Here is a 27,464-nt window from a genome sequence, read left to right as displayed (position 1 = left end):
GCTTTACACATCATCAAACGCTAATTAGGCTTTTTTTTTTTTTTTGAGACAGCCTTGCTCTGTTGCCCACGCTGGAGTGCAGTGGTGTGATCTCAGCTCGCTGCAAACTCTGCCTCCGGGGTTCGAGCGATTCTCGTGCTTCAGCCTCCTGAGTATCTGGGATTACTGGCACGTGCCACCGCGCCTGGCTAATTTTTGTATTTTTAGTAGAGACAGGGTTTCACTATATTGCCCAGGCTGGTCTCGAATTCCTGGCCTCAAGTGATCTGCCTGCTTTGGCCTCTCAAAGTGCTGGGATTACAGACGTGAGCCACCACTCCCTGCCACTAATAGGTTTTTTGTAAATGAATTGACAAAGTGAAAATTCCTTGTTAAAACTCCCTGATGTGACTGCAGGACAACTCAGGGTTGTCAGTTTGTTGTCGCTGTTTGCTTTTCTCTCTTCTAGCATTCTAGGGTAAAAGCTATGCGAAGAAACAAATAGCAAACAGATTGTAGTCGAGTAAGGAAACCTACCTCAGCCACAAAGGCTCATCTGTAAGATGACCCACAGCATCAGGTTTTACTAATGAGGAGACAATGTAGGTCTGGAGGTCATAGCCTGTATTGTGGAACTTGTGCTTGTCATGAAAGCCTGGAAAAAGTTTTTCTGCACATTGATGTATTAAGTGATTTAAATATTGGTACATGTTGATATATTAAGTGATTTAAATATGTTGCCTATTATGTCTGAAGATATATAACAGAAAACTAGAAAAAAGTCAATAAACCTGAATTTGAAATAATTTCTTATTCTGAGGAAAAAATAAGGTTGAGGGCAGTGAAATCATGTCATCAGCCCTGATTTCGTTTCTGCCTTAGGCACCAACTCCTTTAGGTAATTACTTACATGGATCTCATGTTTTCTGTGCAGAAACCTGAGTGCTAGTGTTGAATGAATGCTTGGCTGGTTTTTATTTTTATTTTTTGACAAAGACTTATAATTCTATAAGAGCGATTTTGAAATGTGTGATGTAGGATGCTATAAAATGCAGAATTCCCTTATGTTATTTTATCCTCAATCATAATTTTCAAGGTGGGAGTTAATTATATATTTTAGAGTCAATAACTTCATTTAATGATATTCAGTGGTCTCCTAGATGCTTTTAGACTTTTGAATAAATAAGGCAAAATTACATTATATGAGTTTACTTTATTTTTTATTTTTTTTTTTGAGACGGAGTCTCACTCTGTTGCCCAGGCTGGAGCACAGTGGCCTGATCTCGGCTCACTGCAAGCTCCGCCTACTGGGTTCACGCCATTCTCCTGCCTCAGCCTCCCGAGTAGCTGGGACTACAGGCGCCCGCCACCTCGCCCGGCTAGTTTTTTGTATTTTTAGTAGAGACGGGGTTTCACCATATTAGCCAGGATGGTCTCGATCTCCTGACCTCGTGATCCACCCGCCTCAGCCTCCCAAAGTGCTGGGATTACAGTCGTGAGCCACCGCGCCCGACCGAGTTTACTTTCTTTAGACTTCTCATCTCTTTTAAAATTTTCTCTTCTTTTAAAAGAAACATAATATATCTACCATTTTTTCCTGATGCAAAATATTAGAAAAGCCATCCCGTGTGGACTGGTATTTTGTTCAGCCATTATGCTTAGCAAAGTATATTTGCTCAGAGGAATTTTTTAAATGCATTTCTAATCTTTCTCATTTTGGAAGCATTTTAATCATCAGCAGTATCGCAAATACTGTCACTAGGATTGTAACAACACAATGAATACTGAATCATTTTCAAAAATCCCTGTGAGTTGCCTGCACCCGACTCCTCTGGAATGTGTTGCTCTTTTCTCAGGTTTCCGGTTATATTGTCTATCGAGAATCACTGCAGTCTCCAGCAGCAAAGGAAGATTGCTCAGTACCTGAAAGGAATATTTCGAGATAAACTGGACCTGTCATCTGTTGATACAGGGGAGTGCAAGCAGCTTCCAAGCCCTCAAAGTTTGAAAGGCAAAATTCTAGTGAAGGTAATTACTTCAAGTAATGCAATAAAAGACATTCATTATCAGCTAAGCCTGCCCTCCCTTAAAGAATAAAAACTGGTTTCAATGGGGAATAATAATTAGAATCAATACATGAAGGATTGTCTAGATCTATGTATGCTCCTTATTCCAATGTATTTATAGTCGTGTCTTCAGAAGAAGCTTATTGTTGACTGAGCACATATTCTGAGATTTGTACTTATGAAGTGAAAACATCAATACTGTAAGCCAAATGTTTGATATTTTAGTCTGTAATAGTTGACACTAGAGAGAAATGTGTGTGTAGGAGCATGAGGTTCAGGAAAGGAGAAGGCTCCTTGTATCCATATCTGAAAGAAGTTCTTTTAGATTTTTTTTTCTCATTTCAAGCTCCAATAACTATCTGTCAAAAAAAAAAAAAAAAAAAAAAGCTTCATGGTTGATCAGTCTTGGTTAATCAAGTGAGAAGAGCTCACGTCAAAGAGGAACATAGGCACAGACATCATGCCCCACAGGACTCACGTATATGTGAAAGAGCAGTATGTGAACAGAATGACATTTCATAAACAGATTTTCTGAGGGAGGAAGCTTACTACAATAAATATTATTCATGCAAGGAATAGCCAGAGAGACAGTTCTTTGAGTTTTCAGATCACTGACTTTGCGGTTTTACTCATTTCCAGTGAATTTTGTGTGTTTGTACTAAAACCACCTTGGGTGGCCACATCATTTTGTGATTAAAAATGTAAAGAAAAGCAATAGGGTATTAAGATTCAAACTGGGTTATATTTTACTTAAAAGAGGTGTGTATGGAAAAACAAATACCATATAGGAGGAGTAGGAAAGTCAAGGAGACAATGTAATTTCATGGCAGGACCTCAACTAAAGGGAGAGCAGCACATGGAAAAGATGGGACATATTCATTCTTAGAATTGGTCAAAACCTGTTTTCTACCAATTAAATGAAATTATAGATTCTGAATACATCAAAAAGGTGTTGCTAGGCATTTATATGCATAAAAATATTTGGAATAAAAGCTCCACATAATGCAAGAGATAACATGAAGGCCAATTTGCCCAAGTCTTGCTAAAGCAAAATTTTATAGTAAAAATTGATTTCTGGGTTAGCAAATGAAATATCATCTTTATAACCTTGTAAATGTTTCTACTTCCTAAATATTCTTTAGTCAGCAGTCAGGACGTTAAATGCAGAATAAATTCATTTGATTGAAATCTTTCTCTTTTGGACAGTGGAACTTACATTGGATATTTAATGTGGACTAACTGAGTCTCCTCTGCATAACTGGGCTTTGAGTTATTTGACACAGAATATCCCATGGCTTATGGCATAGGGACGAATCAGAGGCAGAAAGTTTGAGGCACTCATGGGAAAGGGTGGCAGCAACGTGAACTGCAAGTATTTCTAGAGCATCTGAGATCCATTTGCTGGTAGCAATTTTGTTTAGACTTTAAGGAGTTGCCTGGATCTGCGGACCAGCACAACCCCATTTAAAGCAAAAACAAGAAAACAAGACAACTGATTTCTTGTGTTCCTTTAGTATGAGAGCAATCTCTGATTGAAAAGGCAGGATTTCTGTGACTACTTACCGCCTTGGAGATTGACAAGTTGTTTATTATTACAACTCTTACACACATATGTTCCAATCATGCATGCATACACATTATGTGTAAATTTTCTGATAAAATACAGGCAAAGTTCATTTTATTGTATTTTACTTTATTGCATTTCACAGACACTCCATGTTGTGTGTGTGTGTGTGTGTGTGTGTGTGACAAATTGGAGGTTTGTGGCAACTCTATGTCAAGCAAGTCTTTCGGCACTGTTTTTCCAAAAGTATGGGCTCATTTTGTGTCTCTGTGTGACATTTTGGTAATTCTTGCTCTATTTAAAACATTTTCATTATTATTGTATCTGTTATGGTGATCTGTGATCGGTGATCTTTAATGTCACTATTGTAATTGTTTTGGGGAGCCATAATCCCTGCCTATATAAGATGGCAAACTTAATTGATAAGTGTTATGTGTGTGCTAACTGCTCCATTAGCTGATTCCCCTGCTCCTGATTCCCCATCTCTCTCCCACTCCTCATTTCTCCCAGTTTCCTGAGACATAACAGTATTGAAATTAGGCCAGTTGATAACCCTACAATGGCCTCCAAGTGTCCAAGTGAAAGGAAACTCACATGTCTCTTACTTTTTAAAAAATATTTATTTATTTCGATAGGTTATGTGGGAACAGGTAGTGTTTGGTTACATGGATACGTTTTTTAGTGGTGATTTCTGAGACTTTGGTGCACTTGTCACCTGAGCAGTGTACACTGTACCCAATGAGCTGTCTTTTATCCCTCACCCCCTCCCACTCTTCCCCTCCGAGTCCCCAAAGTCCATTATATCATTCTTGTGCCCTTGTGCCCTTGTGCCCTCATAGCTTAGCTCCCACTTATAAGTGAGAACATATGTTTTGTTTTCCATTCCTGAGTTACTTCACGTGGAATAATGGCCTCCAGCTCCATCTAGGTTGCTGCAAATGCCATTATTTCATTCTTTTTATGACTGAGTAGTATTCCATGGTGTATATATGTATACCACATTTTCTTTATCCACTTGTTGATTGATGGGCATTTGGGCTGGTTCCATATTTTTGCAATTGTGAATTGTGCTGCTAAGAACATGTGTGTACAAGTGTCTTTCTCATGTAAAGACTTCTTTGCCTCTTGGTAGATACTCAGGAGTGCTATCTACCAAGAGGAAAATATTTACTTTTAGTTCTTTAAGGAATCTCCACACTGTTTTCCATAATGGTTGTACTAGTTTCCATTCCCTCCAGCAGTGTAAAAGTGTTCTGTTTTCACCACATCTACACCAACATCTAGTATTTTTTGATTTTTTGATTATGGCCATTCTTGCAGGAGTAAGGTGGTATCACATTGTGGTTTTGATTTACATTTCCCTGATTATTAGTGAGGTTGAGCATTTTTTCATATGTTTGTTGACCACTTGTATATCTTTTTTTGAGAATTGTCTATTCATATCCCTAGCCTACTTTTTGATGGTATTGTTTGTCTTTTTCTTGCTGATTTGTTTGAGTTCCTTGTAGATTGTAGATATTAGTCCTTTGTCAGATACATAGTTTGTGAAGATTCTCTCCCACTCTATGAGTTATCTGTTTACTCTGCTGATTATTTCTTTTGCTATGCAGAAGCTTTTTAGTTTATTTAATTCCCATCTATTTATCTTTGTTTTTGTTGCATTCACTCTTGGGTTCTTGGTCATGAAGTCTTTGCCTCAGCCAATGTCTAGAAGTGTTTTTCCAATGTTAACTTTTAGAATGTATATGGTTTCAGGTCTTATATTTAAGTCTTAGATCCATCTTGAGTTGATTTTTGTATAAGGTGAGAGATGAGGATCCAGTTTCATTATTCTACATGTGGTTTGCCAATATTCCAGCACTATTTGTTGAATATGGTATCCTTTCTCCACTTTATGTTTTTGTTTGCTTTGTCAAAGATCAGTTCACTGTAAGTATTTGGCTTTCTTTCTCTATTCTGTTCCATTGGTCTATCTGACTATTTTTATACCAGTACCATGCTGTTTTGGTGACTGTAGTCTTATAGTATAGTTTGAAGTCAGGTAATGTTATGCCTCCAAATTTGTTTTTTTTGCTTAGTCTTGCTTTGGGTATGCAGGCCCTCTTTTAGTTCCATATGAATTTTAGGATTTTTTTTTCTAGTTCTGTGAAGAATGGTGATGGTGTTTTGATAGTGATTACATAGAATTTGTAAATTGCTTTTGGCAGTATGGTTATTTTCACAATATTGATTCTACCCATCCATGAGCATGGAATGTGTTTCCATTTGTTTGTGTCATCTGTGATTTCTTTCAGCATTGTTTTGTAGTTTTCCTTGTAGATATCTTTCACCTCTTTGGTTAGGTATATTCCTAAGTATTTTATTTTATTTTTTGCAGCTATTGTAAAAGGGGTTGAACTTGGTTGTTGTTGGTGTATAGCAGTGCTATTGATTTGTGTACATTGATTTTGTATCCTGAAACTTTACTGAATTCATTTATCAATCTAGGAGCTTTTTGGATGAGCCTTCAGGGTTTTCTAGGTATACAGTCATATCATCAGCGAACAGTGACAATTTGACTTCCTCTTTACAGATTTGGAAGCCCTTTATTTCTTTTGCTTGTCTGATTGCCTTGGCTAAGATTTCCAGTACTATGTTGAACAGAAGTGGTGAAAGTGGGCATCCTTGGCTTGTTCTAGTTCTCAGGGGGAATGCTTTTCCTTATTCAGTATAATGTTGGCTGTGGGTTTGTCATAGATGGCTTTTATTACCTTAAGATATGTCCCTTCTATGCCGATTTTGCTGAGGGTTTTGATCATAAAGAGATGCTGGATTTTGTTAAATGTTTTTCTGCCTCTATTGAGATCATGGGATTTTTGTTTTTGTTTATATCGTGTATCACATTTATTGACTTGTACATGTGAAACCCACTTGATCGTGGCGGATTATGTTTTTGATATGCTGTTGGATTCAGTTAGCTAGTATTTTATTGAGGATTTTTGCATTTATGTTCATCAGGGATATTGGTCTGTAGTTTTCTTTTTTTTGTTATGTCCTTTTCTGGTTTTGGTGTTAGGGTGATACTGGCTTCATAGCATGATTTAGGGGGGATTCTTTCCTCCTTATCTTTTGGAATATTTTCAATAGATTTGGTACCATTTCTTCTTTGAATGTCTGATAGAATTAAGCTGTGAATCCATCTGGTCCTGGACATTTTTTTTTTGTTATTGTTGGCAATTTTTTAAATTACCATTTCAGTCGGATTGCTTGTTGTTGGTTTGTTCAGAGTTTCTGTTTCTTCCTGGTTTAACCTAGGAGGATTGTATATTTCCAGGAACTTATCCATCTCTTCTAGGTTTTCTAGTTTGTTCATGTAAAGGTGTTCATAGTATCCTTGAATAATCTCTTGTATTTCTGTGATGTCGGTTGTTGTATCTCTCATTTTGTTTCTAGCTGAGCTTATTTGGATCTTCTCTCTTCTTTTGTTGGTTAATCTTGCAAATGATCTATCAGTTTTGTTTATCTTTTCAAGGAACCAGGTTTTTGTTTCATTTATCTTTTGTATTTTTTGTTGTTGTTTCAATTTCATTTAGTTCTGCTCTGATCTTTGTTATTTCTTTTCTTCTGCTGAATTTGGGTTTGGCTTGTTTTTGTTTCTCTAGTTCCTTGAGGTGTGACCTAAGATTGTCTGTTTGTCCTATTTCAGACTTTTTGATATAGGCATTTAATGCTATGAACTTTCCTCTTAGCATCACTTTGCTATATCCCAGAGATTTTAAAAGGTTGTGTCACTATTATTCAGTTCAAGGAACTTTTAAGTTTCCATCTTGATTTCATTGTTGATCTAACAATTATTCAGGAGCAGATTATTTAATTTCTATGTAATTTGCTTGTTTTGGGGGGTTCCTTTTGGAGTCAATTTCCAATTTTATTCCACCATGGTCCTAGAGAGTACTTGCTATAATTTTGATTTTCTTAAATTTGTTGAGACTTGTTTTGTGGCCTGTCATATGGTCTGTCTTGGAGAATGTTTCCTGTGCTAATGAATAGAATGTATATTCTGCCGTTGTTGGGTAGAATATTCTGTAAATATCTGCTAAGTCTATTTGTTCTAGGGTATAGTTTAAGTCCATTGTTTCTTTATTGACTTTCTGTCTTGATGACTTGTCTAGTGCTGTTAGTGGAGTATTGCAGTCTCTCACTATTATTATGTTGCCGTCTATGTTATTTCTTAGGTCTAGTAGTAATTGTTTTATAAATTTGGGAGCTCCAGTGTTAGGTGAATATATATTTAGGATTGTGATATTTTCCTGCTGGACTAATTCTTTTATCATGGTATAATGTCCCTCTTTGTCTTTTTTAACTGCTGTTGCTTTAAAGTTTGTTTTGTCTGATAAAGGATAGCTGCTCCTGCCCACTTTTTTTGTCCATTTGCATGAAATATCTTCTTCTACCCCTTTACTTTATGAGTCCTTAGATCTTATGTGAGTTTTTTGAAGACAGCGGATATTTTGTTGGTGAATTCTTATTCATTCTGCCATTCTGTGCCTTTTAAGTGGAACATTTAGACCATCTACATTCAAAATTTGTTTTGAGAGATAAGGTACTATTTGATTCATTTTGCTAGTTTTTTTGCCTGAATTTTTTTTTTTTTCATTGTGTTATTGTTTTATAGGCCCTGTGGGACTTATGCTTTATGGAGGTTTTATTTTGGTGTATTCTGAGGTTTTCTTTCAAGATTAAGAACTTTTAGCTTTTTTTTTTTTTTTTTTTTTTTTTTTTTTTTTGGTAGGGCTGGCTTGGTAGTGGTGAATTCTCTCAGCATTTTTGTTGCCTATGATCTGAAATTGGATTTTTGTGTGTGTCTGAAAAGGACTTTATCTTTCCTTTATTTATCAAGCTTAGTTTTGCTGGATACAAGATTTCTTGGCTGATAATTATTTTCTTTAAGGAGGCTAAAGATAGGACCCCATTCCTTTCTAGCTGTAGGATTTTGGCTGAGAAATCTACTTTTAATCTTATAGGTTTTTCTTTATAGATTACCTAATGCCTTTGCCTCACAGCTGTTAAGATTCTTTCCTTCATTTTGACTTTAGATAACCTGATGACTGTGTGTCTAGGTGATGATATTTTTGTGATGAATTTTCTAGGTGTTCTTTGAGCTTCTTGTATTTGGATGTCTAGATCTCTAGCAAAGGCAGGGAAATTTTCCTCAATTATTCCCTCAAAGAGGTTTTCCAAACTGTGAGATTTCTCTTCTTCCCGGGGAACACCAATTATTCTTAGGTTTGTTCATTTAACATAATCCCAAACTTCTTCCAGGCTCTGTTCATTTTTTAAATTCTTTTTTCTTTGTCTTTGTCAGATTGGTTTAATTCAAAAGCCTTGTCTTCAAGCTCTGAAGTTCTTTCTTCTACTTGTTTGATTCTTTTGTTGAAACTTTCCAGTGTATTTTGCATTTCTCCAGGAGTATCTTTTATTTTTAGAAGTTGTGATTGTTTTGTACTGATGCTGTCTATTTCTCTGGATTTTTTTTTCATCCATAGTCTGCATTACTTTTGAATTTCTTTAAATTGTTTTTCACCTTTCTCTGGTGCATCCTTGAGTAGCTTAATTATCAAACTTCTGAATGCTTTTTCTGGCAAGTCAGGGATTTCTTCTTGGTTTGGATCCTTTCTTGGTGACATATTATGATCTTCTGAGGGTGTTAAAGAACCTTGCTTTTTCATATTGCCAGAATTGTTTTTCTGGTTCCTTTTCATTTGGGTAGACTATGTCAGAGGGAAGATCTGGGATTCAAAGGCTGCAGTTCAGATTCTTCTGTCCCACAGGGTGGTCTTCTAATGTGGTGCCCTCCGACTTCCTCTAGGCATGGGACTTCCTGATTGCTGGACTGTAGTGATTGTTGTTGCTCGTCTGGGTCTAGCCACCCAGCAGGGCTACCAGGCTCCAGCCTAGTACTCAGAAATGTCTGCAAAGAGTCCTGTTATGTGGTCTGTCTTCAGGCCTCTCAGCCATGGACATGTGTTCTGGTGGAGGTAGCAGAGGAGTGAAGGAGACTCTGTGAGGGTCGTTGGTTGTAGTTTTGTTTAGTGTGCTGGTTTTCTCGACTGCTGGTTGTGCTAATGGTTGGTTGTCCTCCAACCAGGAGGTGGCACTTTTAAGAGATCATCAGCCGATACAAGCTTGCCCTAAGGTCACCTGGATACATATTTGGGTTTCTCAGGCAATGGGCAGGGCCATAGGGCTCCCAAGGGATTATGTCTTTTGTCTTCAGCTACCAGGGTGGGTAAAAAAAGACCATCAGTTGGATGCAGGGTTAGGTGTGTCTAAGCTCAGACTCTCCTTCAGCAGGGCTTGCTGTGGCTGCCGTGGGGGCTAGGACTGTGGTTCTCAGTCCAGTGGAGTTATGTTCCCAGTGGGATTATGGCTGCCTCTGCTGCATCATACAGGTCACCAGGGAAGTGGGGAAAGCTGGCAGTGACAGGCCTCACCTAGTTCCCACTCAGCCAGCAAGGCCAGTCTCATGGAGTTTATCCAGGCAGCTCCTGAGCAGAGCTGAGATCTTGCCCCAGGCTACAAGCCTCCCCACTGAGAAAGCAAGCAGGACTTTCAGGCTCCACCCCTCCCCACCTGCCATGGCCTCTGTGCTCACATCTGCACTTCCTGTTAGCTCCCGTCACTGCCCCCATACATGTTTATGCTTGGTTGTAATTATTACAAAGTTCATCTCAAAGTTTCCTTCTCCCTGTATTCCTTCCCCAATTCCACTGGTAGCCTCCCCAAAGACCCCCGTGAGACAAAGTCAGAAGTGGTTTCCCTGGGTACTGGGAGTACCCACAGGTCTCTTCCTGCTGCCGCTTCTACCTCTATATTTTGCTCAGCTTTCTAAATTTGTTTCAGCTCTTGGTAAGGTCAAATCCTTCTCTCATTTTATTAGTCTGTTGTCATACTGCTATAAATAAATACCTGACACAGAGTAATTATAAAGGAAAGAGGTTTAATTGACTCGCAGTTTCACAGGCTTAACAGGAAGCCTGTCTAGGTGGCCTCATGAAACTTACAACCATGGCAGAAGGCAAAGAGGAAGCAGGCACCTTCTTCACAAGGTGGCAGGAGACAGAAGGGTGAACAGTGAAGGGAGAAGAGCCTCTTATAAAACCATCAGATCTCATAAGAACTCTCTATCATGAGAACAGCATGGGGAAACTGCCCCCATGATCCAATTACCTCCCACCAGCTCTCTCCCAAGAAATGTGGGTATTGTGAGGATTATGATTCAAGATGATATTGGGGTGGGAACACAGCCAAACCGTATCATTCTGCTCCTGGCCGCTCCCAAATCTCATGTCCTCACATTTCAAAACACAATCGTGCCTTTCCAACAGTCCCCCAGAGTCTTAACTCTTTCCAGCCTTAACCCAAAAGTCCAAGTCCAAAGTCTCATCTGAGACAAGGGAAGTCCCTTCTGCCTAGGAGCCTGTAAAATCAAGAGCAAGTTAGTTACTTCAAAGATATGATGGGGGTACAGGCATTGGATAAATGCTCCCCTTCCAAAAGGGAGAAATCGGCCAAAACAAAGGAGCTACAGGCTCCATGCAAGTCGAAATCCAACAGGGCACTCATTAAATCTTAAAGCTCCAATATAATCTCCTTTGATTCTATGTCTCAGATCCAGGTCACACTGATGCAAGAGGTAGCCTCCTATGGTCTTGGGTGGCTCTACTCTTGTGGCTTTGCAGGGTACAACACCCCTCCCACCTGATTTCACAGGCTGGCATTGAGCGTCTTCAGCCTTTCCAGGCACACAGTGCAAGCTGTCAGTGGATCTATCATTATGGGGTCTGGAGGACGGTGGCCCTCTTTTCACAGCTTTGCTAGACGGTGGTCCAGTGGGAATTTTGTGTGGGGGCTCCAACTCCACATTTCTCTTCCACACTGCCTTCAGGGCTCCACCCCTGCAGCATACTTCTGCCTAGGCATCCAGGTGTTTCCCTACATCCTCTGAAATCTAGGCAGAAGTTCCCAAACCTCAGTTCTTGACTTCTGTGCACCTGCAGGCCCAACACCATGTGGAAACTTCCAAGTCTTGGAGCTTACACCCTTTGAAGCAATAGCCTGAGCTGTATGTTGGCCCCTTTTAATCATGGCTAGGATGTAGGGTGCCAAGTCCCAAGGCTGCACAGAGCAGTAGCAGGGCCCTGGGCCTGGCCCACGAAACCATTTTTTCTACCTAGGCCTCTCCGTCTGTGATGCGAGGGGCTGCCATGAAGGTCACTGACTTGTTCTGTAGACATTTACCCTATTGTCTTGGTGACTAACATTCAGCTCCTTTTAACTCATGCAAATTTCTGTAGCCAGCTTGAATTTCTCCCCAGAAAATGGGTTTTTCTTTTCTTTCTTTTTTTATTTTGAGATGGAGTTTCGCTCTTGTTGCCAAGGCTGGAGTGCAATGGCATGATCTCAGCTCACTACAACCTCCGCCTCCTGAGTTCAAGCAATTCTTCTGCCTCAACCTCCCAAATAGCTGAGATTACAGGCATGTGCCGCCATGCCCGGCAAATTTTGTACTTTTAGTAGAGACGGGGTTTCACCATGTTGGTCAGGCTGGTCTCAAACTCCTGACCTCAGGTAATCCACCCTCCTTGCCATGCCAAAGTGCTGAGATTACAGGCATGATCCACCATGCCCAGCTGGATTTTTCTTTTTTTATCGCATCACCAGGCTGCAAATTTTCCAAAACTTTTATGCTGTGCTTCCCTTTTAAACATAAGTTCCAATTTCAGATCATCTCTCTCAAGTTCAAAGTTTCACAGATCTCTAGGGCAGGGGCACCACCAGTCTCTTTGCTAAAGCATAGCAAGAGTGACCTTTGCTAAAGCATAGCAAGAGTGACCTTTGCTCCGGTTCCCAAAAAGTTCCTCATCTCCATATGAGACCACCTCAGCCTGGACTTCATTGTTCACATCACTATGAGCATTTTGGTCAAAACCATTCAACAAGTCTCTAGGACGCTTCAAACTTTCCCACATCTTCCTATCTTCTTCTGAGTCCTCCAAACTGTTCCAACCTCCGTCTGTTACCTAGTTCCAAAGTCAATTCCACATTTTCAAGTGTCTTTATAGCAGTACCCAACTCTCTGCAGTACCAATCTACTCTATCAGTCTGTTTTCACACTGCTATAAAGAAATACCTGAGACTGGGTAATTATAGAGGAAAGAGTTTTAATTGACTCACAGTTTTTCAGGCTTAGCAGGAAGCATGGCTAGGAGGCTTCATGAAACTTACAATCATGGCAGAAGGTGAAGAGGAAGCAGTCACCTTCTTCATAAGATGGCAGGAGAGAGAAGAGTAAGCAGCGAAGTGGGAAGAGCTCTTTAAAAAGTCATCAGATCCTGTGAGAACTCACTCACTATCACAAAAACAGCATGGAGTATCCGCCCCCATAGTCCAATCACCTCCCACCAGGTTTCTCCCTAGTCACGGGGGTAATATGGGGATTACAATTCAAGATGAGATTTGGGTGGGGACACAGCTAAACCATATCACCTGTGATCTAGATTTTCAGGTTCCCCAGTGAGGATGTATGTTTGAGGGTGGATCTTACCCCCTCACACTTTGGCCACTCACAGTTTTTCAGCTGTCTCACAGAGCTTGGAACAGCAGTCTGCTTCCTTCAAAGGGTCTGTGAATTCTTTCGGTTTTCCTGGTGTGTTCCTGCAGTAGTTCTTGTAGCACAAGTTCACGATGCGAGTCTCCACATGCTGTTCCATTGTCCAAGTGGGGGCTGCAAGTTAGTCCTGCCTCCTAGCTGCCATTTTACTCTGGCATCTCCACATGTCTCTCACTTTCAATCAAAAACTACAAATGATTAAGCTTAGTGAGGAAAATGTGTTAAAAGACAAGACAGGCTGAAAGCTGGGCCTCTTGTACCCAAGCGTTAGCCATTTTGTGAATGCAAAAGAAAAGTTCTTGAAGAAAATTGAAAGTGCTACTTCAGTGAACACACAAATGATAGGAAAGCAAAATAGTCTTAACTTATTGCTGATAGAGAGAAAGTTTGAGTTGTCTGGATAAATGATCAAACCAGCTATAACATTCCCTTAAGCCAAAGCCCAATCCAGAGCAAGGCCTTAACTCTCTTCAATTTTGTGAAGGCTAAGAGAGGTGAGGAAACTGCAGAAGAAAAGTTTGGAGCTAGCAGAGTTTGGTATATGAGGATTAAGGCAAGAATCCATCTCCATAACATAAAAGTGCAAGGTGAAGCAGCAAGTGCTGGTGGAGAAGCTGCAGCAAGGGATCTAGAAGCTAAGATAATTGATGAAAGTGGCTACACTAAACAGATTTCTTTTTGTTTTTGGAGATGGAGTATCACTCTGTCACCCAGGTTGGAGTGCAGTGGTGCAATCTCGGCTCACTACAACCTCTACCTCCTGGATTCAAGTGATTCTCCTGCCTCAGCTTCCCAAGTAGCTGGGAATACAGGCACATGCTACCACACCCAGCTAATTTTTGTATTTTTAGTAGAGATGGGTTTCACCATGTTGGTCAGGCTGGTCTCGAACTCCTGGCCTCAGGTGATTTGCCTGCCTTGGCCTTCCAAAGTGCTGGGATTACAGGCGTAAGCCACTGTGCCCAGCCTAAACAACAGATTTTTAATATAAGCAAAACAGTCTTATATTGGGAGAAGATGCCATCTGGGACTTTAATAGCTGGAGAGGAGTAAATGCTTGCCTTCAAAGCGTCAAGAACAGACCTAGTCTCTTGTTAGGGGCTAATGCAGCTAATGACTTTAAGTTGAAGCCAGGGCTCATTTTTCGTCCCCTACGGCCCTTAAGAATTATGTTAAATCTACTCTGCCTGCACTGTATAAATGGAATAAAAATGTCTGGATGACAGCACATGTTTTTACAGCATGGTTTACTGAATGTTTTAAGCTCACTGTTGAGACCTACTGTTCAGGAAAAAAGATTCCTTTCAAAATATTACTGCTCATTGACAATGCACCTGGTCACCCAAGAACTCTAACGAGATGTTTAAGTAGATTCATGTTGTTTTCATGCCTGCTACACAACATCTATTCTGTAGCTCATTGTTCTATGTATAATTTTGACTTTCAAGTCTTATTACTTAAGAAACATACTTTGTAAGCCTATAACTGCCATAAATAGTGATTCCTTTGATAAGTCTGGGCAAACTAAATTGAAAACCTTCTAGAAAGGATTCACCACTCTAAATGCCATTAAGAACATTTGCGATTTTTTGAGGAGGTCAACAGATTATTATTAGCAGGAGTTTAGAAGAAGAAGATTCCAATCCTGATGGATGACTTTGAGGTATTCAAGACTTCAGTGGAGAAAGTCACTGTAGATGTGTTAGAAATAACATGAGAACTAGAATTAGAAGTGGAGCCTGTGGGAGGCCAAGGTGGGCAGATCACGAGGTGAGGAGATCGAGACCAGCCTGGCTAATACGGTGAAACCCCGACTCTACTAAAAATACAAAAAAATTAGCCGGGCGCGGTGGTGGGCGCCTGTAGTCCCAGCTACTCAGGAGGCTGAGGCAGGAGAATGGTGTGAACCTGGGAGGTGGAGCTTGCAGTGAGCTGAGATCACACCACTGCACTCCAGCCTGGGTGACAGAGTGAGACTCCATCTAAAAAAAAAAAAAAAGAAGTGGAGCCTGAAGATGTGGCTTAATTGCTGCAATCTTGCAATCTCAAATCTCATGATCAAACTTGAATAGATGAGGAATTACTTATATGAATAAGCAAAGCAAGTGGGTTCTTGAGGTGTACAAAACCTTAGTTGATAAAGCAACAGGAAGGATTGAGAGCATTTATTCCAATTTTGCCAGAAGTTCTACTGTAGGTAAAATGCTATTAAACAGAATCACATGCTGCAGAGAAATCTTTTGTGAAAGGAAGAGTCAATCAATGGAGCAAACTTAATTTTTGTCCCATTTAAGAAATTGCCGGCCAGGTGCGGTGGCTTATGCCTGTAATCCTAGCGCTTTGGGAGGCCAAGGCGGGTGGATCACTTGAGGTCAGGAGTTCGACACCAGCCTGACCAACATGGTAAAACCCCATCTCTACTAAAAAAATACAAAATTAGCCGGGCCTGGTGGTGCATGCCTGTAATCCCAGCTACATGGGAGGCTGAGGCAGGAGAATTGCTTGAATCCCGGGGGACGAAGTTTCAGTGAGCCGAGGTCACACCATTGCACTCCAGCCTGGGCAACAAGAGCGAAACTCTATCTCAAAACAAAACAAAACAGAAGCAAATTGCCACAGTCACCTAACCTTCAGCAACCACCACCCTGATCAGTCAGCAGCTATCCACACTGAAACAAGACCCTCCGCCAGCAAAATGACTACAATTTGCCAAAGGTTCAAATGATCATTAGCTTTTTATAGCATTAAATATTTTTAAACTAAGGTATATACTTTTTTAAGATATAATACTATCGCACACTTAAATAGGCTACAGTATAGCATAATTGTAACTTTTATATTCACTGGGAGACCAAAAAATCCATGTGCCTCTCTTTATTGTGATAGTCATTTTATTGCAGTGATCTGAAACCACATTCATAATAGTTCTAAGGTATGCCTATAAATAAAACATTGCTTATGAGAAAAAAATAACAAATAGTAATATTCCATAGACTCTTTTTGCTGAAATAACTTTAGCTGTGTGGTCCAAGTGTCCTGCTTTTACAGATGTGAATCACGGAGTTGTCTCCATTCTCCTGGGGCTGTGCAGCCAGATATTTTGAAGCCGAGAGGTGACCATGCTTCCAATCCAGTCTCTAGCAATATTTCCATGTACCATAGACAAATTAATTCTAGAGTGTAACTGCTGCATGAAATATATGTAGATCAGAAAGGGACCTCTGGAAGACACCTGGATCATTCTTCATTTACATCAATATTGGACCACAGTTAAATTAGTTAAGCCACATAAAGTGCTATCTAAATTTATTTTATAATTTTCCTTTGGAGTAACACCATTGAAAAGGGGCCTTGAAAAACAATGTTCCTTTGCATTGTTTTCTCCCTATCTACCTGGATAAAATATTTGCCAGCCTGGAAAAAGCTGACCAAAAATAGGGCTCTGATAATGCAGGGTCTTTTAATTAGATTTTTAAAGGACTGAAAATTAACGTGTCTTATGAATACTCTGAGAGGCAGCTTCTTCTTTTTGTTCCCTCACCTCACGCCACCCTCAGATGAAGGGGAGTTGAAGCTTAGTTCTGTGTCCTTACCTGCTCAGCACCACCTGCTCCTCACAGTTACACTTTCCTTTCTAGTCAGTGCTGTCAGTGATGTGTATCAGTTGGGGATTATTATTATTCTTTTCTTGGTGATGTTATTTTTCATATTTATTTCTATTCTGTAGAACATTTAAAAACATATATTGGTTTTCATGCTATTTTATGCTGTTTCAAAAGAGGGAATTGCTACCATTACCTTTTAAATGTCTTGTGTACAGTTTCATCTTGCTGTCTGCCATGGTACCTAAAACAAAGCAGATTCTGAATGAACGAAGAAAGTTGATATCTTGATATCTTGTTTGTGAGTATGTCTGGTCACCTCCTAATTGAGTACCTTGTTTCTGGTGCTGCTATATTATAACTACCCTACAAATGTTCCTAAAGTAAAGAAAAATAGAAAAATAAACTGATTTTTAGGAGCTTTCTGTATCAATAGGACCTGAAATAATACACAGAAATAAATGCTTTGATTCTGAGCTGCCTTGTTATTAATGATACACAAATTAGATCCCAACTTTTTTGTTGTTGTTGTTGGGGAGACCGTCTCGTTCTGTCACCCAGGCTGGAGTGCAATGGTGCGATCTCGGCTCACTGCAACCTCTGCCTCCCGGGTTCAAGCCATTCTCCTGCCTCAGCCTCCTGAATAGCTGGGATTGCAGGTGCCTGCCACCACGCCTGGCTAATTTTTGTATTTTTAGTACAAATGAGGTTTCACCATGTTGGCCAGGCTGGTCTTGAACTCCTGATGTCAAGTGATCTGCCCGCCTCGGCCTCCCAACGTTCTGGGATTACAGGTATGAGCCACTATGCCTGGCCCCAACTTTTTTTTTTTTGAAATGGAGTCTCACTCTGTCACCCAGGCTGGAGTGCAGTGGGACGATCTTGGCACCCTGCAACCTCTGCCTCCCAGGTTCAAGCGATTCGCCTGCCTCAGCCTCCCGAGTAGCCGGGATTACAGGGCTCACCACCTCGCTAATTTTTGTATTTTTAGTAGAGACGGGGTTTTACCATGTTGCCCAGGCTGGCCTAGAACTCCTGACCTCAGGTGATCCACCAACTTCCCTTGGACTACCAAAGTGCTGGGGTTACAGGTGTGAGCCACCGTGCCTGGCTGGCCCCAACTTTTTAATCTTACAAATTCCCTTCTGTAAGTTGAAGAAAATATTTGCCTAAATCCCAATTGTTTAGATTCTTAATATAGATTATGCTTTCATTACATAAATGGTTTATCCAGCTTTGAAACTGTCAGGTCAAGAGCTTTGGGTATCAAGGAAGGTGTGGGAAAACTGGGAAAGACATTTCTCCGAACATCCGACTAAGCTGGTAGCCCTGTGGAGGTAGGAAGTGGGTAAGGGGGGATCCAGAATTCTGAAAGAGGTAATAGTGGTGTGGAGAGCAGGAATACTAAAAGTCACTGAAACTTGAGTTTAGAGATCAGCCTGGGATGATATTTATAAATGTATTGTTATTTTGGCTGTCAGGCATGTGAACATCCTTCCATGTTTAAGGAAGTTTCCATCCCTATGTTTTAAGGGATTCCCTTAGAGGAGCTCAGAGTCTGCTTTTGCAGCCTTTCTTAGGGCTGGGATGTGGGCACCCCATCTAGAAGCCACCAATCAAGTGAACGTGTCCCAGACATTGAAGCAGAAACTACAGTAGGAAAGTGGGACCAAGTTGAACCCATCCTGGGGGTGGAGGGAGTGGGGTAGACATGCTGGCAGCTTCCTTTAGAGCCCATGGCAGCACTTCTGGCAGTAGTCCTGATGTCCATTGTGTGGATGATGGAGTGAAAGCCACTGTCTCTGTGCTTAGTTGTGTTGGAAATGGTATCTTCAGTGAATTTGTTCTGCCCTGTGATTTTGGTTGGTGCTTATGTTAGGTGTCTATTGCTGCATAGCAAATTACCCCAACATTTGGCAGCTTAAAACGTTGAATATTCCCACCGTCCCTGTAGGTCAGGAACCTGGATGTGACTTAGCTGGGTCCTCTGCTCAGGGTCTCTCTTGAGGCTGTAATTAAGGTGTCCTCTGGGGCTGCAGTCATCTCACGGCTGGACTGAGGGAAGCTCTGCTTCTGAGATTACTTTAGTGGCTGTTGTTGGCACATTTCAGTTCCTTTCAGGCTGTTGACTACTGAGGCCTCTCTCACTTCCCTGCCATGTGGGTCTCTCCATAGCACAGCTCACAACACGTGTGTGTGTGTGTGTGTGTGTGTGTGTGTGAGAGAGAGAGAGAGAGAGATAAAGAGAGAGACAGAGAGAGAGAGAGATAAAGAGAGAGAGAGAGAGCTCCCGGAAAGGAGAGAGAAGTTTGGGGAAGCAAGCAAGAAGGTATAATGTTTCTATAACCTGATCTCAGAAGTGACCTTCCATCACTTTTGCTGTACTCAGTTCATTAGAAGTGGGGCACTAGGTCCAGGTCACTCTCAAAGGGAGGGGATTGCAGAAGGGTGTGAATACTGAGATAGGAGACATTTGTACTATTATTTACAGGCTGCCTACTGCAGTGGCCTTGCCCTCTTAGCCTCAAAGCCTGGTTCTGCCCCACCTCCCACCCTCTGATTCTGGAAGCAATTCAGTATTTTGGTAATAAATATTCCTTTCTGCTTGTAGTAAGAAGCCTTACTAATACAGATGGCTGCCCTTGAAGCTTTTCTCAGACCCCTGGGCCTTACCCCCTGCTATCCTTTTTAGTTTACATTTACTGTTTTTGAATGTAATTTGAGAAATGCAGGAAAGGAAAATGTAAATTTCACTTGTAGCGCTGTTACAAAGAGATAATTACCCTTAACAATTGACCATATTTATTTTTAGACTTTTCTGCTGTTTTTTTAATCCCTGAGATAATATTGTATATATAATTCTGTAACTTAATTGTCTTAATATCTTGTAAGAATGTTCCCTGTCAAAAAGCCCCTCCTTTTTAAAGTGTGTTGTTGAGTAAGTCAGGAGTGGCCTGGTCCTGGGGGAGGTGCTCAAGCTGGGCCGGAGTCCCGCTGCATTGTCTGTGAAAGAGGGGCTTGCTAAATGCAAAGTGAGGCATAATTGTTAAGGAGGCATGTCACCTGCTTAGGTGCATAAGCTGCTCTGAGGGACATTAGCATGCTTGTTGTTGTCATAGTTCCTTTGTTCTGCTATAACAAAACCACCTTAGACTGGGCAACTCGTAAACAACAGAATTCATTGCTCTTGGATCTAGATGCTGGGAAGTCCAAGATTAAGGTGATGGCAGATTTGGCATCTGGTGAGGGCCTGTTTCTCATGGATAGTACCTACTTTTTGTGCTCACATGACAGAAGGGGCAAGGGAGCTTGTTGGAGCCCTCATGACTTAATCACTTCCCAAATGCCTCTTAATACTATCATATGGGTGGGGTATTAGGTTCTAATACATGGATTTTGGGGGACACCAACATTCACACCACAGCAGTTGTACACAATGGGATGGAGTGGTAGTTGTTGTGATGGGTCATCTATTCTATTTTTTAATTTTTAATAAAAGTAGAGATGGGGTCTTACTATGTTGCCCAAACTGTTCTCAAACTCCTAGCTTCAAGCAGTCCTCCTGCCTTGGCCTCCCAGAGTGTTGGGATTACAGGGATGAGCCATCATGCCCAGCCAAGTCATCTTGTTTTTTGGTGGAGGGGGTTTCTCACTTTGTCACCCAGGCTGGAGTGCAGTAGTACAAACATGACTCACTGCAGCCTCAACCTCCTGGGCTCAAGTCATCCTCCTGCCTCAACCTCCTGTGTAGCTGGAATCATAGGCACCTGCTACCATGCCAAGCAAATTTTTTGATTTTTTGTAGAGACAGAGCCTCATTTTGTTGCCCAAGCTGGTCTTGAAATCCTAGGGTCAAGTGATCCTCCCATCTCAGCCTCCCAAAGTGCTGGGATTACAGGTGTGAACCACTGCGCCTGCCTCCAGGTTCCAAGTCATCTATTCTTGAATAGAAGCCTGGTTTGATTTTTTAAACTATAGTAACTCTAATTAATTCTACTTAATTGAAACTAAGACGACTTCCCTTTTTTGAAAATCTCTACTCCCCCTTATTTTGCCCCTAATTCAAACTGTCTGTTTTCTAGTCAGTCTGAAGTAATGATTAGCTAATGATACAACATTTTATTTTCAGTTTTTACTTTTCAAAAATGATTTTTAATTTTTTTTTTTTTTTTTTTTTGGAGACGGAGTCTCGCTCTGTCGCCCAGGCTGGAGTGCAGTGGCCGGATCTCAGCTCTTGTAAAACTGAAAGCTCCGCCTCCCGGGTCTACGCCATTCTCCTGCCTCAGCCCTTGGCCCCGAGTAGCTGGGACTACAGGCGCCCGCCACCTCGCTTCGGCTAGTTTTTTGTATGTACCAGAATTTTTTTTAGTAGAGACGGGGTTTCACTGTGTTAGCCAGGATGGTCTCGATCTCCTGACCTCTATTGTGATCCGCCCGTCTCGGCCTCCCAAAGTGCAGAGGAAGGGGATTACAGGCTTGAGCCACCGCGCCCGGCCATTTTTTACTTTTCAAAAATGATTTTTAATTGTAGTAAACTACATGTGACCTAAAATCTATCTAACATCTTAATACACTTAATTTTAAGTGTATACAATAAACCCTTTTTAAAGTGTGTTCAATAGTATTAAATACATTCCCACTGTGTGCAGCCAGTCTCCAAAACTCTTCATCTTGTAAAACTGAAACTCTATACCCATTCAGCAACAACTCCCGATACCCTCCTACCTTCAGCCCTTGGCCATCACCATTCTACTTTCTGCCTCTATGAATCTGATGTAAATGGAATCATACAATACACTTCCTTTTATGTCTAGCTTATTTCAATCAGCATAATACCTTCAAGGTTCATTCATTTTGTAATATGTACCAGAATTTCCTTCTTCTTAAAGGCTAAGATTCCATTGAATGTACACATTTTGTTCATCCTTTCATCCGTCAGTGGATGCTTGGGTTACTTCCACCTTTTGGCTATTGTGAATTTATTCTCATTTTTAAACGGGATGTTTTGTTCCATTTCAGGGTAAGAAGTTGCCTTATCATCTTGGGGATGATGCAGAGGAAGGGGAAGTTTCCGATGAGGACAGTGCAGATGAAATTGAAGACGAGTGCAAATTCAAGCTCCATTATGTAAGTTGCAGGCATGACCATATTTTTTATCCTTGATATGCTGTATTACAATGGAGTTCCAAGTTGCTACTGTGTTGGAGGCCTCACAATTACGGTGGCTGTGGTATAGAAAGGATATTCATTGAAAATTACTTTGTTTGCTGGCACACAGACACTCAAATGTTTGTTGAATGAATGATTCAAGGATTCTTGTGTCTGAGTGTTGAAAGGAATTTTAGTGATTAATTCATTCAACCCTCTCTCCAGGAATCAATTTCCTATTACAGATTCAAAAATCAAATTGTGGTTGAAAAAGTTACTGTCTTTGGTAATCAAAGCTGGCTTTACTTTAGCGTTGCCTTCCCTACCTCATGCTAGCAGCCCCACCATGCTCCCTGTCAAGGCTGGCTGGAGGAACCCCACCTGCATGTGGGCCTGCTTCTCTGGGATGCCCATCCCCTCTTTAAGAAAATGTACCTTGAACCAGAGGGATTTCCAAGCCCTTCCAGACATCGACCTCTTGGCTAAATCTTTAATTTGCCAAGTCTTCAATAAAGTGGCATAGAATAGTATGTTACTTGCTTGGTGCGTCAGCCCCCTTTTCTAGATGAAGGAGCCTCCTTTGTAGAAAAGCATCATTGAGGCCGGGTGCAGTGGCTCACGCCTGTAATTCCAGCACTTTGGGAGGCCGAGGCGGGCAGATCATAAGGTCAGGAGATCGAGACCATCCTGGCTAACATGGTGAAACCCCGTCTCTATTAAAAATACAAAAAAATTAGCCAGACGTGGTGGTGGGCGCCTGTAGTCCCAGCTACTCGGGAGGCTGAGGTGGGAGAATGACGTGAACCCGGGAGGAGGAGTTTGCAGTGAGCCAGGATTACGCCACTGCACTCCAGCCTGGGTGACAGAGCGAGACTCCGTCTCAAAAAAAAGAAAAAAAGAAAAGAAAAGCATCATTTAGCTAGGTGATCCAAGGGCAATTCAAACCTGAGGGAAATATAAGACTTAAAAAGGTGCCTCATTGCTCCTTTCTATAACTCATGTGATTGCTAGAATCACACAGCAACCTGAGAGTAGCACACGCTGATGATAGTTTGGTATAGAATTTTATTTCTACAGAAAAGGTTAATCCTGTAGACATCAGGACTATGATTCTGCCCTCTAAAAAGAGAAAAAAAAAAAAAAACCGAGAAATTTTGTATACATTCTTGTAGTTTACACCATTGCCCTGAATTCAGTTATTACATTGTTAACAACAGTCCAACTCTTCAGATAATTCTGTGATGCCTTTCCTGTGGTTGTGAAAATGAGCTGGCATTATTTTCAAAGGGGACAAGAGTTTAATGACAGCTGAAGTCTCAGTAGACACTTCTTTCTTGGCTTTAATGCCCTTTAAATGGGCTAAATGGAGAAGATTCAGCTTGAAGTGAAAAGGAAAAGTTACCATCTGTATTCTTCTCTTGCCTTTTAATAGTTTATGTTAGCAGAATTAAATACCATTAATTAATAGGGCTATGGTTACAGAAAATCTCAATAGATTTACGTGTTTGAAAACTATGCTATGTCATTATACAGTTAATATTTTAAATAGTTGCTTTTTTCTCTTCTAGGTATTTATTTTTTATAGTTATTTATGATTATGGATAATTTAGCCTTAGTTTTTAGCATTACTTTATAAACCAGATTTTTGTCTCTGATTTTTATCATTTTGCATCTTGTTTTCTAGATCTCTTGGTTGCCAGCCGTAGTGTAGATCTATCATTATTCACTTAGCTATTTCATTTTTCTTCTCCAGTGAGCTCTCCAACTTCCTAAGTTCAATATATGTGATTATGCAAAAATAGTAAGCTGTAGTCTTATGGGAACAAATAAATAATTTCACCTGTGAAATATCCAACTAGATTCCTCTTTTCTTTACTAAGAGTAGTTGATTTCTGGACACTCACATCAGGAGATGGTTTAGAACGTGATTCCGTGGAGTTAGATGTGATCTTTCATTTGGATTCTTTGGTGTGGCCCTAAGTGAAAGTAGAACACCTTAACTGTAAGTTTACAGGCATCTCTCTGTTATGTTTTAGAAGAGAAAATAAATAAATCAACATTGAAGAAATATTGGAGAAATATTTCAAATTGTTTTTTGCTATTTTTGAGCTCTTCTGAGAAAAGGCAATGCTGTGTTTAGAAAACCAAGTGTTATCTTGTAATCAGACCATTTATAATCCTATTGTTGGCAGAGGGCTCAAATGCCCTATCTGACTGGGGAATTTATAATAAATTCCCTGATAAACTGAATATCTGAAAATATTTCTGCAAAAGAGGGTGTACTTTGGATAGTTTATGTGAACCAATAATTAATCTGAGAGGAAGCTTTTAACCTCAGTTTTAAGTTGAGAGAATGTGGTTAGATTTATAAGTTATATCTGAATTATTGCAATGAATACACATTTTAACTTTGCATTCATTTACACTGGAACGCCAACTCTCATGAGGTCATATAAGATTCATTTGCACATTCAATAAACTTTTATTAAACATCTCCTGTTGGACATGTGCTCGTCATGTTGTAGGTACTGGATGATATATCAGTAACAAAATAGACAAAAATCATTGCCTTCGTGAAGTTTACACATCATTGGGAGAGGATGAGGATAGACAAGAAACAAGACAAATAAGTAAAATATATAGTGTACTAGACAGTGATCAGTGCTAAAGGAAAGAAGGGTGTGTGTGTCTGTGTGCGTGTGTGCACACTTATGCTGTGTATATGTAAGGGATCCATTGAAGTTTTAGATGGGATGTCCAGGAAAGGCCTCACAGGGAAGATGCATTTGAACAAAGGCCTGAAAGAAGTGAAGAGTTAGTCATGCTGATACCTGAGGAGGAATGTTCCAGGCAGAAAGAACCCCAAGTGCAAAGGCCAGAAGCGGGATTTGAGGCTCTCCCAGTGCCACCCTGGAGTTAGAAGCAGAACAGGAGGACAAGACTCCTGTTACTTTTAAGCAAGCAGTTTAAGCCATACTGTGGCTCCAGCCATAGAGAAAATCTGGCTTATAATGGGTAAGCCACAAGGTAAAGCCAGTGTGTTCGGTGACCCAAGAATCATACAACGCAGAGACACAGAGGACGACTTCCTTTCAACCAGAGTAGTAATCTAACAGATTTGATTCTGTGAGGCGAAGTCACCATTATTCATCTTTATGGATCTTCTACTGTCAGCGTGCTCTACACACTTTCCACCTCTGTATTTCAACTTCATTAATTTTTTTCTGCTTCTGATGAGTTATGCAGTATCTTTTTTCTTGTGTTCTCTAAATCTGTTTAGCCAGATTCTCGGGCATAAACATTAGCTCTATATCTCCTACATAAAGCTCATCCCATAAACACCAAGCCTTCCAGCAAGTTCTAAAGGAGTCCTAGTGCAGTGACATGTAGCAATTTTTGTCTTACACTCTAAAACCATTATTCACACTGCATGTGTATATCTCTCACTAAACATTTTAATCATTTTCCTCCCTCATCTTTTTTCCTAAGTCATTCCTTTTATGCTTTGAGCTGTCCTAAGAAGGATTGTGAATCTTGTTTGTTTAAAACATATCAGCACTCAAAGACAGAATGACTTACCTCTTGAGGTTGCAAGGTCTTGCTATTGGAAAGCGTTCATTGGGTCAAAAAGCCCAGGTGCTGGGCATACTAGTACATCCTGGCAACAAGAGGTAGGGAATGATAAAGGTGACTTGGAATCTCCCTGGAAGATCCTAGTTGTTTCTAATACATATATATGACTGGTCCTTGAACAGAAGAATGTGTTGTTAAGTGAGCTACAGGAGCAGGCAGGTGACGGTAGAGGACAGGAGTAAACACACAGGCTTGAATGGCTGAGAAGCAGCTGTTCTTCAGCTGAGACCTTCAGGTCTTACAGCTTGGAAAGCAGTGAGGCACTCAGAAAAGCCAGCAATATATTATTCTTCCCATCTTTGGACTTTAGCCAAAGGAAAACAAAATTGGGGGGATGTTGAAATACTTCAGTTTTTAGTTTTTTCCCTCCCTTTTTTTTTTTTTAAAGCAAAGCAAAGGTCCTCAACTTTTTTGCAGTTTTGTTTTGTTGTTTTTTTAAAGCAAAGGTCCTCAACTTGGGCCACGCATTGGTATGATGGGTAGCTTTCAAAAACCCCAGTGTCTGGGTCTTGGCCCAGGGATTCTACTACATGGGTCTGGGGCATGGCCTGGGATTTCTGAGCACTCCACTGGTGCTGGCAATGTGTAGTGCAGGTAGAGCCCACTATTTGGAAGGTCCCTTTCAAGGAGCAGCACCCAATTTCTCCCCTTTCCTGGATCTTTCCAGTCTGGAATGATGGTTGTGGTTTGGGGCATCCTTCTGAGTATTCAGCAATGATTTAGCTTCGTGCTGGAGACAAAATGAGAATGTGTTTAATGTATTTACTTGTGGTAGAGGGATTCCTGGATCAGATTTATCTCTCAAAAAAGGACATAGAGAACTCTGATTACTTCTCTGGTGGAAACTACCCACCATATGAAATGACTGCTCTCTCCTGGCCCCCAGCTGCAGCGTCCTTCCTCGCCCACTGGCCCAGAGAACAAAAGACCAAGATACCTATGGCCTTCAGCTGTGGTCCCTGCTGCAGCTGCATGGTGCCTGGTAGGTCTCGAGGTCAAGTGTCTGTCTTAGCTTCCTTTCAGTAGTGCTATTAGATTCCAGGGCCGAATGATAATATATTAATGAAACCTCAGCCACACATTTATTTGTTCTTCACAGCTGCCAATTTTCTTGTGCTGTAAATCACAGAGAAGAAAAAGATCAAAAAGGCAGAGATATGATTCCTTTAGCAGCTCCCAGTGTTTGGAGGATGTGAAGTAAATAATCAGAGCCTTTGTGTTAAGCATTCATTATTTTACCAGCTCTGGGTCGGCTTTGGCTTTGTATTTTGAGCCTTGTCTTGCTGACAGTGAAAGTGACTTGGTGTCATGGCCACAGATCTTCTCCTTACTTTAAGTCTCTGCCTCTTTGTGAGGCCCTGAGTGAGGGAAGGAAATGGATGCTCATTTGGAGCATTCTGTATGACACTGGATACCCTAGGTGCTCTTACATGCTTTCTTTTTTTTTTGTCCTCTCAACAAATGCACACTCCATTGGGCCCTGGGCCTTGATCAAATGCGTTGGGGCTTAGAGATGTGGAGTTCTTTTCTTGGATTTGCTTTTGACCTTAAGTGAAATTGTTTTTCCCAGAGGGATTGTGATGATGTATTTCCCTGGTTTCATGATAGAAATAATGGCTTTTTAAAATATGAACCTGTATGTGGTTACTTTGACTCAAGAATTTCTCTTTTTCTGTAACAATGTAAGAGGGATGGCTGCCACATTGTATGGAAAAATAGACACAATCTTGAATGGGAAGTCTTAGGAGGTTCGAGCTGCAATTCAGCCATTTTCATAGGCATGTGTGTTTGGTTAAGTGGTTGAACCTTTCTGCCTGTGT

The 27,464-nt window shown here is 40.8% G+C and overlaps 2 protein-coding genes across 3 annotated transcripts in view; one reads left to right on the top strand and one right to left on the bottom strand.

The window, feature by feature from the left end:
- The window catches only part of GMPS (guanine monophosphate synthase), a 792,617-nt gene that overhangs the window by 403,639 nt on the left and 361,514 nt on the right, over window positions 1-27,464 (bottom strand). The gene's annotated exons all lie outside the window — the stretch shown is intronic.
- PLCH1 (phospholipase C eta 1) overlaps window positions 1-27,464 on the top strand; it is a 254,167-nt gene that overhangs the window by 193,764 nt on the left and 32,939 nt on the right. For both annotated transcript variants that reach the window (XM_050778230.1, XM_050778229.1), the window contains 2 exons: window positions 1,836-2,007; window positions 21,883-21,990. In XM_050778230.1, coding sequence (XP_050634187.1) covers window positions 1,836-2,007; window positions 21,883-21,990 — 280 coding nt within the window. The remainder of the gene's footprint in view (window positions 1-1,835; window positions 2,008-21,882; window positions 21,991-27,464) is intronic.

This window comes from Macaca thibetana, chromosome 2 (assembly GCF_024542745.1).
Source record: "Macaca thibetana thibetana isolate TM-01 chromosome 2, ASM2454274v1, whole genome shotgun sequence".
NCBI lineage: Eukaryota > Metazoa > Chordata > Mammalia > Primates > Cercopithecidae > Macaca > Macaca thibetana.
Note: the sequence above shows the minus strand (reverse complement) of the source record. Positions and strands in the feature narration are given on the sequence as shown.